The 18,261-nt window shown below is 40.8% G+C and overlaps 1 protein-coding gene across 2 annotated transcripts in view; it reads right to left on the bottom strand.

The window, feature by feature from the left end:
• SYNE3 (spectrin repeat containing nuclear envelope family member 3) overlaps positions 1-18,261 on the bottom strand; it is a 67,142-nt gene that overhangs the window by 27,783 nt on the left and 21,098 nt on the right. For both annotated transcript variants that reach the window (XM_027637913.1, XM_027637912.1), the window contains exons 2-12: positions 17,321-17,478; positions 14,134-14,306; positions 13,395-13,704; positions 8,055-8,216; positions 6,979-7,323; positions 5,693-5,829; positions 3,600-3,747; positions 2,657-2,839; positions 2,258-2,401; positions 1,146-1,280; positions 21-182 (exon numbers count right to left, since the gene is read on the bottom strand). In XM_027637913.1, the coding sequence (XP_027493714.1) occupies positions 21-182; positions 1,146-1,280; positions 2,258-2,401; positions 2,657-2,839; positions 3,600-3,747; positions 5,693-5,829; positions 6,979-7,323; positions 8,055-8,216; positions 13,395-13,704; positions 14,134-14,306; positions 17,321-17,464 (2,043 nt within the window). In that variant the 5' untranslated portion in view covers positions 17,465-17,478. The remainder of the gene's footprint in view (positions 1-20; positions 183-1,145; positions 1,281-2,257; positions 2,402-2,656; positions 2,840-3,599; positions 3,748-5,692; positions 5,830-6,978; positions 7,324-8,054; positions 8,217-13,394; positions 13,705-14,133; positions 14,307-17,320; positions 17,479-18,261) is intronic.

Below are 18,261 nucleotides of genomic sequence, written 5' to 3'. Positions count from 1 at the left end.
AACTAAGATGATTTTCTCACCTCAAGGTCTTCTATCCTGCCCTCGATGTTCTGCTCTCCATCAGCATCCTGGTAGGAATCAATCTTCTCCGTGGTTACTGTGATCCACTGCTGGAGGTCCGACAGTTTGTCATTATATGCCCAGTGCTTCTGAACGTGGTCCTCACTCTGCTGTATCATCATCTACAAATTATAAAAATATGTCAGCAACTAAAAACAGACAAAAAGAAGTGTCTTTACTGGGTCTAACACTATGATGGGCACAGAATCTCATGGGCAAAGAGGAAAAAAACAGCTGGTAACAAGAGACAAAAAACTGTCCTTTGGCACCAGTAGTGTGGAAAACACCTTTCAAGCTCCTGCAGGCCTGAATTCAACCACACGGGGGGACATTAAGAACTACAATAGCTCCCTTCCTTCACTGAAACAGAATAAAGACTATATGCATGTTTGGATTTTTTGTACATCTTACACTCCCTGAATCAGAAATGACTGTACAGACTTTTCTGGCAAAAGTCCAATTCAGTGATAAATGGGATTATTCAGATTGAAACTAGAATTCCACAGTGCATATTTGGGTAGCATTTCAACATATGTAATTTTATAGTGAACTGCATAACTAAGGTAACTTAATAAGCTCTTCTTCTGAGACTGTTTCAGAAGGTCAGTTTATAGGTATCTTTACAAGCTACAGATTTCCTCAGCACAAAACAAGTATTTATGAAATTACAGCACTTTTCTCTCATCAACTTTTAGGTCACGAAGCTATAAAAAAAAAATCAAACACTTTGGTACAAAACCCTTATCCAGGAATCTGTGAAGTACAAGCACCACCATGATAATATAACTATGAGGTCTTTTGGTCAGAAGTCTCAGGCCTGCTCCAGAAAAAATTTATATACACATAAAATCCGTGATAAAATCTGTGTGGATGGTATCCTATCCCAAAGGCAAATCACATGACAGATAATCAGAAAATCCTGGAAGAATTATCAAAGTCATAGGAATTCAGTGCCTTCTTCCCTTGCAATGAAAGTATCTGTCAGTCAAAGCATTTAATGTCATAAGCTCAAAGATTTTTTAAACATTTTTAAATAGTGGCAACTAACAACTCCTCAGGCAACTAAGAACTCTTCTTTATGTTACCTCCAGTGATCTTTTCAAGGCCTGAGAGTCAGATGAAAGTTGGTTCATTTCATGCCTGTGTGTGGTATTTGACTGAACAAGCTTCTCTACCTCCTCCATGTGAATCGCAAGTTCCGCCAAGTCATCTTGGATCATCTGCAGAGGAAAAGACAGATTCGATATGGGTAGGGTGCTAGATATGGCATGGACCTCCCCAAAACATACACTAAAGGTAGCTACATTTGGCAGTGTGAGGACAAAAAACCCATCAGCAAGCACTAAGAAATCACTAAGAAAATTAGTTATTTTGATGTCTAGGAGTAAATGTTTCTGAAAAAAACCAGTTGGATGCCCTTACATGTTACTAGCAGATAACAAACAAGGTAAGTTGCTGAGAAGCTGTCAAAGGATACATAGTATAACCAGCTAAGTACTACAAAGAGCCATGGTGATAACATCCCTGTGTTCAACAAGGACAAAGTGGCACAGTATCGCTGGATCACCACAACTCACCATGGCAGAGACACATCCCCTCTCTCTTTCCCTCCTGCTCTTCTCTGCTCTCTCCCAGGTATGTAATACCACTGCATGCCTTGAACAGGCTCTGCATCTTGGACTCTGAACCAGTTCAAAACACTAACCAAAAGGAAATTTTTTTTTTATTATTATTTTTTTTCTTATCTTGGCCAGATGAATCAGCCCATGGAGCAAATCAAGCATCTGTCAAAGCTGTGACAAGGTAAAGAGTGGAAAGGGGGTTGATGCAAAAGGAGGTGGAACAATGGGAACTCCTTTGGAGGAAGTTAGATTGGGTCAGGTTATCTTGTGCAATTTCACTCCCAGGGGGAAGTATCAGAATACATTTTCTTTAGCAATAAAACTAGCCCAAGAAGGTGTGCTACTAACAGCTTCCAGCTGCTTGTTCCTTCTCTCAAGTTGTTTGCCAGTGCTTCATCTACCTTGCTTTAATTTCATTTACTCCATGACATAAACTGGACCAAATGAAATTATCTAACACACAATCAATTGAAGCGACAGGTACTGAATTCCTAATGCTAATAAAATATGACAATATAAACAAACAAGACCACAATTAGTTGAGGATCACACAGACGAGCAATACCGTAATGTACCTGGAGTCTCTGGAGCTGTGTCTTTTTACCCAAGAGGTCAGGCCGTGGTTCCTTCTCTAGATCTAATTTGGCTTTGATGGTAGATAATTTCTTCTGCAAGGGTGCAAAACCAGCATCAAAGTTCTTGTGTTGCAATATCAAATTCTAGATGGAGAAAGAAGAAAAAAGATCCAGCATTCAACATATATCCCTTGGCATTATCTTTTGTCAATGTCCACCTCATGTTCAGAACAAACACCAAGCTATACTACGCAACAGACCACAAATTTATTTGAATATTTGATCAACCTAGAAAAAGGGATTGGGCTGGTTAGTACTAAATTTATATCTGTAAAACTGGCTTAGTAAAGAATTGACCATTGTCACAGGCAAAGACAGTATATGGGTTTTGTAGTTCACCTGGAGTTTGCTCTTGCTTTGCAGCAGACTTTTGTGTAGAATTTCTCTCTCCTTTGAAGCTTCAGCTACTTCTTGAAGGAAAGACTCCGCTTTTTCCTCACCGAGGACATTGTTTAGCAAATCCTTCTTCAGCTGTAATGTCATGAACTTCTCTTTGAACTGGGAGCTTTCAGCTAGAGCAGCCTAAAGGAGAAAAATCCTTCCAGTGAAATCTTACCAAAAAAATAAAAACCATACAATCATATTATTCTCACACAAGTCACACAACCAAAGCAGTATGACAAAGTCAAGTAAAAACAGCATGCTGGGCCAACAAGGGGTAACAGAAGGTACCTGGACAGTGCCCAGTTAAAGGAAAAGTCTTCCTGATAATGTTAGAGGCACCAGGGCTGCATCCATTTTGTGAACAGAAATAGAGGAAAGCTGTACTATGGAAAGAGTTGTCTGTGCAGAGGAGAGGCCTAAACAACCAACAGAAAGGACAGCTTGAATGCTCATCCTGAGGATAAATTCCATCCCTGTTCACAGACACATTTAGTCTGAAGATCACAGGGATGACAAAAGAACAAACACACCTTGCTGGGCACATGCAGAAATTGTGCATTATAATCCCATGACTATATCACTACACAGTTCTTAACAGAGTCTACAGACTTCCCACCTGGGGAGATCTGGCCTAATGCTAAACAATATGATCATCATTGTCAAAGATATCTAACAATTTAATGCAGCCTACTCAGCTGACAACTCCAGATAAACAAATGGAGGGCAGAAAGTAAGACAAGGTGCTACAGCCAGAACTAAGTAAAGACCTCCATCTGTACTGTGGGTTTTCCTGCCATACTGGAAAGACCCTTCCAGCTGCGGCTGACTGGCAGCTCTATGCAGGCTTGGTCAAACGCAAACCCAGTACCCTTTCTGAACTTAGTAACAGGTTTGCTACCTCAATGTGAGCCAGTGCTGGCTCTGGAGTCTCCAGGAGTATCTGGACCGATGGCTTCCACTGTTCAAAATTTTGCAGGGGATTTTGGAAGAGTCTTCTCAGTTGGGTCTCTGTATCAGTGCTCATTTTAGAAGTCTTGCCTTTTACACTGCAAGGATAAAGGGACAACCAAGGGAAGGATTATGAAGAAATCCAAGTCCAAACATCCTATTCACCAAGGCATGAATTAACACAATACTCATGTGTAAACCATATCCAACACAAAAGCCTCAGTCTTTTTTACTCTCTGAGCCTAGTGTTGGACACCAACAGCTGCTCTGTCAGTCAAAGACATCTGACAAAACTTTATTTAGATGCTGTAAGACACATTTGTCTCTTGTGCAACTGTGTATCAGGAATTACTTTGCCTTTCTGGTAGCCAGCAGTCTACCCATGTTTATGACCTTTCTTGGCTGCTATCACCAGGGTGATGTAACAAATCATATTATCAGAGCAGTCTAAGTTACCGAGCGAAGGAACAAGCTAAGAGTGTCTAGAATGTAACTGCAGTTGCCTGTATTGTTTTACATATTATAGAGTCTTTGTTCCTTTAAAAAAATTATATTAAGAAGTCTTCGATCACCCTATGTTACCCACAAAAATGTGGAAAATACATTTTTATTTCAGAAACATTATTTTAAATTTTGCAGAACCACTTGAACTATCTACCTATTAATACATATAGGTGATTCTGATTAAAGCTTTGTATTTATGAATATGTAACCACATACATGCACAGTTATATTAAGTGCGTATATATATTGAAAAAAAATTAAAATCAGCAAGCATTCAATAAATATCCAGGCTTCTCTTATAAAGGCTTATCCAAAACACAGCTGAGTAACAAGGCCCATCAGTGACACACCCCATGCAGCTGCCTCCTGTTTTTCTCAGCTTTCCTGACCTCCCAATCTGCAGAATCCTGCCTGATATGGCAAAACACAGTCCAAAATCTATATTCATATGGGAACAGTGTCCTGCAAATTCACAAGACAGGCAGGTGAGAGCAGTGTCAATCAGGATCAATACTACCTTTCTCTAAAAACAGAAACAACAATCTTACCTCTGTCACTGGGACATGACGGAGCTAAACAAAGGCAAGACTGCAGAGGCCAAAAGCTCCGCAAATAGAAAGTCTCGACTTTACACATCCTCTGCCATTTGCTCTGCTGCCCCTGCCAGGCTCAGTGTGAAGCTGCCAGACTTCCAAAGAAGCTTTGGAGAGAAGCTGGCAAAAGAGCAGCTGCCATTTTCTACGAAGAGACAAGTTCCCTGCCTTCTCTGCTCCTCTTTGCTAGTTTTTAAACTGAAATAGTTTCCCATAATGACCTATAACCCTTTCAGCAGGACAGCATACTGTGCACTGGACAGAGGGAAATAAGCTTGGATACAGGAAAAGAACTAACCTTTTTTTTTCCCCTTAAAAAAAAAAGATCCTTTCTTCTGGTTTGCAAATTTGCTGCAGCTTCTTTACTTCCTGATTCCAGGCAGCCTGGAAACGGAAACACTGAAGTCTGGGGAGAGGCTAAACTTTCAGAGTTTCCAACCCAAGGCAAGTTGAAAACAGGAATGTGCACATAAGCTGCCAGGAGAAGGAGAATAAACTCTGCCAAATAATTCCTAAGGCTGATGAGTCACCACAACAAACTCAACAAGGGAGGGCCATAATTCTTCTGAACCGTTTACTACCACAGCTCCTGTCCTGATTTTCTAGTTGCTGTCATGAAAGACAAGCAAAATACACAAATTATTATTATAAAATGCTAATAAGATCAAATTAGCTGCCAACAATCTAATTTCCTTCAAACCATACACAATTTCAATGATGCAAGATCACTGCTTGAAAATGACCAGCAGCCTACAGCTCCCAGCAAATGGCTGAAATTACAGCTTTACTGAACATGGAGGTGGATGTAATTAGCAAAAGCTTTTCAATTCTACCCATCATGTACAACTGGATGGCATATCACTTTTTTCTTAGGCCCCTGTCAATCCCTTCAATGTCTGAGAGAAGACTTCCCCCACCCCCCCACCATAATCAGACTTCCCAGTACCTTTGATACTGCTGTATTGCAGAGACAACGCTCTCAGCGTGTGGCTGCACATCTTGGGAAAACCGTAGCAGTTCCTTAAGCTGAGCCTTCAGCCTCTCAACCTTTGACTCTTCTGCAGCCAGAGCTGCTCTTGTAGCCTTAGTCATAAAAATAATGAACAAATTACACATTAAGTAGTGTCTGACACATGAAATAAAGAAGTAAGACTGTCTCTCAGGGTATGCACAAGTCCCCTTTCAGTGGTTTTTTTCCTAGTCGTAAGGAACGGGTGGACTTTGCTAAGACAGAAAACATTATCAGGAACAGTTTTGTTCCAGCAGGCTCTCTCCTCTCCTCACACTGTCCAGCCTCTGCATTTGATCTCCAGGGTTCACTGCTTAAACAGAGTGAATCACAGACAGGCCCAGTTTCAGTTTGCTGATTGTAGTATATAACATGAGATGCATTTTTGGAGCAGTCTTAGCAGCGTCTGTTTGCATGAACAGATCCTTCTCAAAGACTCACATATGCAGAACGTTAATTCTAGGGTGACTCAGGGAAACAAAACAACTAAAACTCATGCAAATGTAGCTGGATTGAACCAGTCTAAATTTTGTGGATCCTTTTTGCATATACTTTTCCCAGCTAGTCCTGCTGAGTTCTAGACATACAAACAGCAATGAAAGGCATTTTGAGAACAGATAATAAATGCAAAACCAGCCCTTGAGAGGAAATGAGTGGTAAAGATTCTTATCTACTTTATGTGTGATGAATTTTTTTGCACTCATTTTTTGCGACATTGATTTTGGTGTAAATACTGGATTGTTTCAATCTTGGGACTTCTTAGTCATGACGATGTGTCTGCCAGTAAAGGAATACAGATACTCATCTTACACAGATGAAGGATATAATGTAAAAATGGTCTTACCAAATACCCCAGAAATGTGTTTATGTCTGTATATGTTTGTATGTATTTATATATACAGTGAGGCATTCATTTCCTTCTTTTTAAGTGGAGCAAATTGTGTTGTTTGCTCTGTATTGTGCTCTTTTTGCATATGGTCCCTTTGAACTCTAGACACAAACTCCGACACATCCTCCCACCCTGCTCCCCCTGTGCAGCGTGAGATGAAGGCCGGGGCAGTTGATTCCACTGTTGCTAGTCACATTTTCCTCAGTCTGTTTCATGTACATTCATATTCCTTCCTTATCACTTTTAACCAATGGGACAGGCACCTGTTGGATGTCACTATAAATGTTCAGTCTAGGGCTGCACTTGATCCTCTGTACGAAAGGTAACAACTTACATTGCATTTTCTCCACAGAGTTACAAGCTCATCTTCAGTCTTTTCCCCTTCCCCAGGGTTTAAGTCATTTTCTAGTCTCTGTAGATCTTTTCTCAGCTCCTGGATGTCTGCTTCTAATTGTCTGGCTTGGTACTTATAGGCACTTTCTGACTGTTGGATCTTGAGCAATCTCTCCTCCTCCTCACTACTTAGCAGTTTCAACTTCTCCAAGGCTTTTCTTAGCTTTTCAAGTTCATCCTTCAATCTCACAGCTCCGAGTGGAGAGGTATTCTCAGTCACCTCTGCACACTGATTTTCAAGGTGCTTCCATTTCTTTCCACCACTTCTAATGTCTTTTGCAATTTCCTGCAAAAATAAGTTAAATAAAGATTATCTGCAGGAATGGGAAGTTGGGGAAAAAGCAGTAAGAAAAAAGACTACCTCTCCTGGTTATATGTACTTTGCTCTTCACTTCTTATTTAAAAATATATCTTTTTTCAAGTGACCAGAAGCCAATATTGATAATTTTACTGATTTCTGAGTAATACTAACTGCCATGATTCTGAAAATATTGGCTTGATTTTCATAAATGCTTGTCACCTGAGGTCCCTGACAAAGAAAACAGGAGCTGCAGATACTAGAGAAATATTAATAGTTAGATCTCAGAGATTTTAAAGCTAAATAGTTGAAGTAATGGCACCAAAAAATGGATATTGTTCTCAAAACTGGTATTTTCATCACCAGCTCTAAACTCTCAAAATCTGTGAACCTTTAGGGTCTATTTGGATCATGTTTACCAAATACCATTTATTTAAACAACTTTAAAGGACAATATTTTCAAAGAATCACATAACCTTAGAAGATCAGGCTTTAAGAAAAACAAAACAGACCAGTTTGTGACTCATGCTAGAGTTGGGAGAACCATACGTACTATGAGTTCTAGGACCTGATACAACTCTTCTGCCCTAGCCTATGTTAAAATTACCATCTTATCTAGTTTGCATAATTCTTTTCTCAAGTACATCCTTTGAGCAACACATACAGGCATGAAAAACACACAGTCTTAACTCCTTTTTAGAGTTATATTGTTCAAGGACCTTCAGTGCCTTTAACTTGTCCTCTGCTGAAGACTTGGTTTCTTCTCCAATGCAGCAGTTTAATCTTTCTGTCACACCATTCAGCCACGACTGAAACTGGTTGACGTTGGCACTGTACTGTTCATGTTCCTTGGTTATCGTTTCAAGCAGTTTCACTCTGTTCTGTAACAAGAGACATCAGAAGTGGTGAGGACAGTGCTTATCTGGCTCTTTTTCCTTTACATTGTAACCCAGAAATTATAAACAAGAGTCCCTTTCCCTGAGCCCCCATAACACTTGGCCTCCATAGGAATTCAAAGTTCCTCTTGAGAAACAGACTACAAAAATACATAAAGGTTTGTCCCTATTTGTGCTGTGCTGCAGGCTCTCAATGTCTAGTCTCCAAGAAGACACACTGCGAGGTCCTCTCAGGTGAATTTTTTGCCTCTCCTACCCAAAACATCTTATTCTCTCATTAGAAAAGAGACGGAAGTTTGTTTCTGGTTTTTACTTTGGGACACAAGCAGTTATATTCCCCTTGCTGGTTAAAAATAGAGATGAGCACACAACAGATTTACTTTTCTTATCTCTCAAAACGAAAATAAGAGAGATTGCATTGGGGGCATGCAAATTGTTTTAAAGTGTTCATTATTTGAACAGGCTGCACAGAAAATGACCATCATCTTCAATTGTGTAGTCTAGGCACGTTCACACTTACTCACTTAGCAGGTCACAAACTACTCTGTGGTGGTATCAAAGACGCTGGAAGCAAATTCAAGCCTATGGAAAGCAGGCTTCATTTTCCAAATTACTGTGTGTGCTCCCTATAACCGACAATCCCTGAATCTACAGGGGCCTACACGTCACGAGTTCCTCCCTGCTGCTCCACTCTGGCACTCCTCACAACAAGACAGTCACGTTTCCTCAGACTAGACTTGTTTGCTAGCTGAAGTTTAAGCCTTTTTGATTTTGACACAAATCACAAGGAATCCTGCTCTGCTATTTCATTACTATAACATCAAACTTAAGTATTATTTTCTGGAAAATCAGACTGATTTTTTCTTGCCCTTTACCAGTTGGCACAGAGAGCAGCTGAGCTACACTGTGAGTACATTAGAAAAAAAAAACCACCTTTCCTTGCATAATCCATTAGTGCCTGCAGCACCCTTGAAAGTCTTTGCTACCACAGACGATGGGACGAGTTTCATCTTGTGTAATATAGGACACATCACTTGCCTCTGAGCAGAGCTTCCTCACAGTTGCCCTCCACAGAGAAGAGTAGGGTGACAGCTGCAATTGTAGGCAGAGCTGCTAAGTCCCCTCTGCATTTTCCTTGTCTCTGTGATGCTCTGGACATGTCCCCACACCTGTCAACCTGCCTGAGGTGGCAGTGAGCCATCACCACTCTGTCAGTCTATTCTCCAGCCAGGCCAACAGGAGAATGACATAAGAATCAGTCACCACAGGACCTCCCATGGGCTGTGGGTTGTGGTCACTCCGGGACTTTGCTGTTCACCTTTGGGATAGGTTAAGCCTGTGGTTAAGCCCAGGTTAAGTACAAAGCCACCACTCTCCATGTGGCACAACATCGGTGTGTTTTCTACACTGCCACTGCAGTCTCTGGTGACTTGTGCAAATGATGAGTGACTCCCCTAAAGTTAGTTGACTCACTGTGGGACAAAAGAGTGATAGCTAAGGGACAACTACTTCCCATGGAGGATGAAATGCTGCACTACCCATACACGCGTTTGGATGAGACCAAAAGGCAGAATTATGGCTGCAGTTTTCTGTGGCCAAGATGTATCCACAGAATATCTCAATTGTTGAATCCCCTTGCCTTGATTCTCACATCTGCAGAGGTTTAACAATTTACTCCTGGACCTCGAGTTAGGGACTTGAAGAAGGCAACCTTGTAGCGGCATAAATGGGCCACACACCCATGTGAACCAAGTCAGGGCAAGCTTATTGATTCCAGGCAATTAGGCTAATTTGTTGCACTGAGAGAAGCTCCAAAGGGTGTAAATCAGAATATCAAAAGTGGAGACATCAAGCTCAAAAATCTTATGCTAATATATAAGGGGGTTAAAAGGAAGTCAAAATGACCCACCCTTGGCCAAGGCTGTTCAGCCAAAACAAAGGAGTGCACAATTTGGGTGTGCTGCTGGTCTATCAGGTCAAGGAATAGACGCCATGGATCTGGACAGACTGTGCAAGTTGTCAGACAAAAGGCTTACAAACAGCTGGCTGAGTTGGCCCTCCAAGAAGTTAGGCAGGAAAACTTTCCAATGATGGAAAATATGGTATCACTCGCTCCTGTTAGGTTAACTGTTCAGGGAGCAGGACAGTGTGAAACTCAACGTCCACACGCATTTGGTTAATGTGAGGAGACATTATGAAGGACATGGCCCTGGAAAGAGTGAGAACACTGACAGGAAAAGAATGGGTTTGCCATGGGCTACAGAGAAGGAAATGTGTCCAAGCAGGATATGCCCAGCCCTGGGTACTCAAGGAAGGTGGATAGAGGCATAGGAAACCCTCTCCCCTAAGATCCCCTTACAGTCAGCAAAAGCAAGTAAGTCTCCTCCAGAAGGCAATCTAGATCACATAAGGAAGTTCCTGCTTTAAACCCACTGTGGATTCTCAAGTAGAGTACAGAAAGCTCCTGTAGCCCTTCCTGGTGCTTTTAGTCTTAGCTCTAGGGTGCCTAAGCAAACCCATTACAACTATCCAGGTTTCAGTTAACAGAGACAACATGGACTGAAACTAATTTGCTGTGCTCAAAAATATTTTATATATTTGTCTAAATATCAACATACTGTATATCAACTTTTCTTACCATCTTCAGACACTATTTATGCTAAAACACACAATCATCTACCTCTGCATATGGCAAATTACTGGGCAAGGGAAAGCACATAGGAAACGGCTTCCACATCTAAAAATATTCCTGCCGACGCAATTAAAAGAAAATTATGTGCTTTTAAAATTTAGGAATGTTAAGAACACGTTAGCACTAAGAAAATAAAAAAAAACAACAAACTAACAAAACAAAACAAAACAAAAACAAACTAAAACAAAACAAAAAAACCCCACACAACCCCCCCCCAAAAAAAAAAAAAACAACAACAAAAAAAAAAAAAAAAACAAAAAAACCAAAAAACAAAAACCACATCATTTGCTCATACCAGAGAAGCAAACCATTTAAGAAACACTGACCAACAGCCTGCCTTCTGATAGAGCTGGACAACTGCACAGGATCTAAAAATGCTCTTCAAACACAAGTGTAATCTACAAACACCAGAAAGCCTCCTCTGGGAGGCAGCTCAGGCATTCAGCTGGCATCTGCAAGGCACATTTAGCCTCGCCTCTCATCATGTGTGGGGCAAGAGCAATCCCCTTACAACTCTGCGTCTCTTTCATTCACTCTTCCTGCCTGTTGGAAGAGATGTCAGGGTTTCTCTAACTAGTGTTATACTTTCCAACATGATTCCCAATGTGCCTGTAGCCTTGGCATTAGATGATGAACTCTGCATTTACTTTGGTTGCAAAATCCAAGGCTTCCCACTCCCTTTTGTGTTCCATATCTCCTGAAAGAGAGATTTCTTAACTGGATTCTCTCACTCCATCCTTCTATGAAATGTGCTATTTATAACCAATGCCAAAGAAAAGCTTTTTCTGGTGTCTCAGTTGACTGGAAACATAAAGACGTATTTTGTCTAACTACTGTGAGCCACTTCCTGATCTCATTTACAGCAGCATGTATCCAAGTCAGTTAGAGAAATCACACTACGTAAAACCAGTCTCAGACAGGTCAAATTCTGGCTTTGAGTATTCAAATTACTGGATTGAAAGAACAGCCTTATTAAAATAACTAATGACTGTCTCCCGCTTCAAAACCAAAGACAAAGCTTGGTTAGGAGGGAGTGATGAGAATTTTAAATGGCAATCTAGATTGACAACACCTAAATTTCCACAAATCTTCTTATTTGTAAAACCAGTTGCCTTGTAATCAAGATCCACCTTCAAAAATAAACAATCAGTGTAGAGGCTAGAATCTGTTGGTGGCTTCTCTGTGGAAGCTGCAGTTACAGAACTTCAAAATATACTCTCAGTTTTGGAGAGACATTAGCAGTAGTTGTATATTTATGGCTAAAAAATACCTCAATTTCATGCTCAAAAAAGGTGCCAGCTCAGAATTTTTTTGTTGTTTAGAGGTTCGGGGTATTTTTCATTAAAAGTATCCATAGAGCAAGTAGGGAAATGGCATGAGCATCCCAATGTTGTTCTTCCAGTGTGATCTGAAGTTAACTCTGTATGACAGCACCCACGGAGGGAAAGCATACATCACTGTCTAGACTCAGGTGTAGGTGTAGGAATAAATAGAAGGCAGAATTATAACAGAGGCAGATAGCAGAACCAATGTAATGAAAATTATTTGTATTTGCAACAGAAAACTCTAGACTATGAAACTCCTGGAAGCCACTGTGAGACAAAAACCAGGTTTTAATTTCTTTGTTTGGGATAGATGTGTCTATACATATATTTAAAATATACCTTAGAGCCTTTCTATTGATTTGCTATGAAGAAACTGAATTCCTCTACCCACTCATAGATATCTTCCCCTCAGCCACACCACATGGTCTCGTCCTGTCTTTACCTGACTTTTAAAAGTGAAAAGCATGAGCTTTTTCTGAAATCTTCACTCAGGAACAGGGTCAAAGGAAATCACTGGTACTGAAAAATGAAGTAGGATGTCTTACACTAGCCTATCTAATGGTTGTTGAAACTGGAAGATAAGCATCAGGCAAGAACTAGTACCTGTGTGCACGAAAATCCTTCAGATACTGGAAATGATGAGCTGAGCAAAGTGGGGGGCCACAGCTGACTCCTACCTCCACGTTTCCCAGTTCTGCAGGCAGGGAGTGCAGCTCTGGATCTGGGCTAATGTTACTTCCTCCAACAAGGGTGCATGGTTGTAATATTCCCTAGCTCTAGGAATGGGTACTTTGCATCTGGTTATACAAGAATCACTAATGTGCTGAAAGACTAGGAACAATTCAAACTTTATATTAGAGATGGCCTAAAGCAATATTCACTGGGACACAGCAAGCAGCTTGCAGTTACTTTTCAACAACATACTATATGGTACTGTGTAAGAGCATCCCAATTAACAGCTCATCTTGAAACTTGACAACTGTTGCAAACAGTCCACTGACTGAAGGAACAGGGGTCCTCAGCTTTGTTTCCTTTTGCAGTCCTACCAAGCAGCATGACTCAAGGAGCAGATAGCAAACAATACTGTATGGTGAAACGTATGAATACTGGTGCAATTTGAACACCTCCCACTCCTTATAAGCGTACCTGAGCTTCTTGTCTGATTCCTTCATATTCCACTCTCATTTTCTTCTGAGCATCCTCGTCAACACTGGGGTCACCTATCCTGCTGAACAAGGAAGCAGCTTCCTCCAGCAGCCTTTCCAGCAGGACTGACTGATTTACAACATCATTCAGCAGAACCTGAGCATGGCTCAGCTGCCACTGCTTCTCCTTCAAGCCAAGCTGCAACTCAATGTCAGGCTCCAAGGTCACCCTCATGTTGTGAATCCATGTGTAAAACTCATCTTGGGCTTTCAGGTACTCGCTCCAGTGCAGCCAGACCCACTCAATACGGCTGTTGGGAGAGCAGGAGAGATGTGTTAGATGAAATGAAGATGGGAGCAGTGGAGACCAACAAGCTCAAAAGGCCTTCAAAGCAACAGATAAGGTTCTCAGCAATTTTAAGCTGCTCTGATTTCACAGAGTGCAGATTCACTTCTCAAGCCTTCCCTCCTTTGAGGAAGAAATATTTTGTGCAAGGTCCCTGTGTCTGACCAAACTCATCATGCCAGATGATGAGGCAGCTGGGCCAGGCTGTGAAGGCAGAGCCCTGAGGTCCCACTGACCCTCTCTCCCTACACAGTCCCCAAAATGTTCATGGGACTGAGATTATTAGCAGGAATTTCTACCTACAATCAAGGTAGCAGAGAGAGGCAGGAAGTGTTTTAAGAAAGCATGGGATGAGACAACTGCCTCAGCACACCAAAGAGTAAGTTTGTCTTACCTGTGACAATGAGTAATGTATATGGCTGTCTCTTCCCACAAGGCTTTAATGTCTTTCAGTTTAGATAGTACCTCGTGCTTCTTATCCTCACCAATGCTGCGAAGAGCAGCATCTGCCTTCACAAGAATCAAGTCCATTTTCAAGCTGCCTTCTGGTTCCAGTGCACGTATTTTCTATGAGAAAAACAAACGATAACTGAAAGCATGAAAAGAAAGCAAGTGTAATTGATGAAATGTAAACTTTGGGTTTACCCTTAATCATGAATTCATTGAATCATTTAGGTTGGAAAAGACCCTTAAGATCATTAAGTTCAATCGTTAACCTAATGCTATGGTGGGATGGAAATGTTTCTATACAACACTGACAATTAATCCTTCTCACCTCACTCCCTGCTGCAAAGCTTCTCCTGAAAGAAAAATATGAACTTTTCTTCAGACTTGTTTATTCTTAAACATTCTAAAGAACTGAATTTAAAGCCACGCAGCAGTTGAAAAACATTTAAGTTAGCTAGAAAAAACAGATAATCTTCTATGAAATGCCTGTGGTTGTGTTTGCACTGCTGTTATAAATTATAGCACTATGTTGCCACATGCCAGCTGTTCTCCCCCACCTGCCAAAGCACGTAGAGCCAATCTCCACAGGGTACACTGCAACGTCTCAATTTTAAGGTCTAATATAAGAAATCATAAAGCATATTAAAAAGGCTTCCTAGTGCAAATAAAAGTCGGCTTAGAAAACAAGCCAGGAGAAATTAACTAGTGGAATTTTGTGCCTGCTACCAAGTTTTGCTTTGACCCTTAATTGCTAAGTTACAGATTGGTGAAAACGTGCATCTTGCACAAATAGAAATGCCAGGAACTGAAAGTTGAGTCATCTAATTTTAAGTAAACTGTCTTCCTCTATCCAGAAATGGAAAAAACAGAACAAGTTCTGTACAATATAACAGATTAATTATGCTCCAATTTGGATGTCAGCTTTCAACATCACTTTATCCAAACTTCCGATGCCATCAGATTAACTTTTCTTGCTGTTCTTCCATAAACTCCTGACAAACTGTAGGCTTTTGAGTTTGAAGAAAAAGGCTTCTATAATAAAAACACCAGGAGGTTCAAAATCAGCAACTACTTCTGGAAAAATTAGACCTATGGGATTTGTTAAAAAAAAAGCATGTCAGTTATTGCAAAGGTGAGACCAAATAAAAGACTTTCAGATTTCCAGTCTCACATTCTGGGAAAAGACTGTTCTTTTGGCATGTACACAGCGCACCTGCATGTGACATACAAACAGGTGTTTGGACAAATTATCTACTGTGAAAAGTGTGATTAACAGAATCCAGGAAAGCATGGCAAAGGGTAGGGCAAAGAAAGAAAATACAAGCCATAACCATCATCCAGTAGGAAAAATTTAAGAGTAAAGCTGTTTTCTGAGCCTGACATTTTTCAAGCAACAGAAAGCAAACAACAGCCAGAGAGAAAGCAGTGGCTGTACAGTCATTTTTCTTTTTCAAATCTGTTTTTTACATGATTGTTATCATTGGCTGGCACTTTCATTAACAAATTAACTGAAAAAAAAACCACAGGAAGGAAGTATGAAAAAAATTGACAAGCCAGACGCAAAAAAGGAATTGAAAATTGATCACTGGATTTGAAAACAGCCAATAGTGAAGCAGCAAGCACATCACGAGGACACACGAGCTGGAGAGGGAAGCCAAGCTCAGGAAGGAGGCAGAACAAGGGAGCAGGAGGTGATTAAACTAAACACAGGAAGAGAGAACAGACACTTGTTAATCTTTAGAATGATGAATTTCCCAAGTCTGAATTGAAAAAATCTCCTAACATGACTTTTTGCATGTTATAGAGCTCCTCTAAAGCCCACAGAAGTCAATGGGCTTTGGTCCTGGCCATATTAAATCACCACAAACCTCTAGATCTTACTTCTTATCTCTGCCATGAATGCACCCCCTTTTCCAAACTACCACTCTTCTACTCAAGTTCCTGTGTTTCTTGCCTGTTTTTCGAGACTACACATTATAGATTCCCAGACAAAAGGAAAGGGTAAAGAAAACTTAAGGGCAGAAAAATAAAACTATAGACCAAGAGGAAATGCTTCAGATATTCATGACTGACATGCAAGTCTAGCTACCATCTACCTCTCCATGAACAGTCTCCATATTATGCCAGAGGCAAGATCCATCCTCCAGTAGACCACAGTTAAGTAAAAAGGCTGAAGACGTCACTGTACCATCATGTAAAGTATCTTGTCCTCCATGTATGCCTGCAATTTCTTTTGAATTGTTAAACTTGAGAAGAGGTAGGCCAAATACGAGTAGACACACACAAAAAAAGGCTTTTGGGTAAATAATAACGGGATAGATTTTGCCATTTAAAGAACAGACTACTTGGAATTAAAGGTAATAAAGGTATAAAAATAGTTTCAGTGTTAATCACAGAAATATCACCACTCCCTTTAATCATGAATGGTAGAGATGGGACAAATAGGAGTGTTTCCTTCTCTGAGATTACAAGACCTAGATAACATCTAATGAAACTGAAGTTAATGAATGTGAAATCACAGTAAGAGAGCAGGTACAATCTGCAACAGGATCTCTGCAAGAAGAGTTATACAAGAGATTAAGTAAAACCAGGAAAAAATGAAAACATTTACCTTTTCATTAGAGAGAAGACAAAGGGGACCAGTAAACCATCTTATTATCAGGGTTTATGGAAAAGAACAAAGGGATTACTCTAGAACAGTCATTACCAGGACACTACAATATTTCCCTCTCAGTGCCAGAGTCCGGGAGGAGACGGAACACCAACGGGCTCTGATTCTCTTATATGATATGCTGGTCTTCTGCAAATTACTATGGTAATTGCAATCAGCAACGAAACTGTTGCAGGTTTGAGCATGCTCACTGTAAACATTTTAACCTGCCAAACCCACTGCTAGTCTTGGAAGCCTGTGATATCAAACTGCAATCCTCTTTTTCTATGTCTGTAAACATTTTGCAGATGGAAAAAATTAGAAAGAATACTGATGTGAACCCATCCGTGCAGGACCAATGCTCCAAAAAGGAGAGGCAGCTGACAATTTCTTAATGTACAACTCCAGAGCTCACAGTAATAACTGGTCTAACAATGGCAGCAGTGACTGCCACCTCTGAATGGCTACATCACTCTCCCCTTACCTCAGTTTCTCTCAGTCTGGCTTCTAGGGCAGATCGAGGTCCTTTGGTGTTGTCATTGATCCTCAGTCTCTCTTGGATGGCCTTCATCCAAGCTTCTGCATTCTCCACGCTACTGTCAAATTCATCCTGTAGCTGCTGAGTCATCGCATTTGAAGAAGCTGAAAGGATAAGAACAGGGAGGTAAGTAGGTTTTGGTTAAGACCTAAACAGGAATGCAAGGCAATCTAAAGGAGCAAGGGAGAAAAACTAATGATGTTGTGGCCTTCCTTTTTAACAATAATACCAAAAAATGCAGCAGTATTGCTGTTCAGTTGAGCACAGAGAACACATTCACACTGCAGCTTTCCCAAATGAAAATATACCAGGAAACAAAAAGAAGGTGGGGAACTGTGGGAGGCTCCATCACAGTAAACAGATTTAATTCAAAGCTTTCAAATGAGATTAATTTAGTGTTTGTGGTATATTCCAGACTGGCTACACCAATCACAAACACTTTCTGTTTCTTCACAGAGCCTAGTCAGTATAAAATTCTCCCTCTGCCTTTCCTGGCTCAGGTACTGAGCACCTGACACCAGACTAATAAAGCACTTCAGCACATGCTTAATTGAGAGGTGTATAAACCCTTTAAGGCTGTTGAGATCAGAATCAGGTACTTAGGCCCTCAGTTAACTTCTTCTGCTGAGACCATGCAGAGGTTACCTGAATGCACATGCAGTGAGTCTGGGATACACAGGCAATGAGAACTGGCCAGCAATTGCCAAGCAATTGCAAAGACAAACCATTCACAAGCTATCACAGGGGAATATCAGTGCTGGTGGATGTCTTCTTTTGCCATCTCTTTTACTCCAAGGCTGCAAGCTTTTAATTTTCCCCTCCCTCTCTCAGTGAGAAGGTATGATGGTTGGTTGCTCTGTTGATGTCTCTGTTTAGAGCACAAGCCC

The sequence above is a fragment of the Corapipo altera genome, unplaced genomic scaffold (genome assembly GCF_003945725.1).
Source record: "Corapipo altera isolate COAL_440 unplaced genomic scaffold, ASM394572v1 23, whole genome shotgun sequence".
In the NCBI taxonomy this organism is placed as follows: Eukaryota; Metazoa; Chordata; class Aves; order Passeriformes; family Pipridae; genus Corapipo; species Corapipo altera.
The sequence above is the reverse complement of the archived record's forward strand: the minus strand, read 5'-3'. Positions and strand labels throughout refer to the sequence as shown.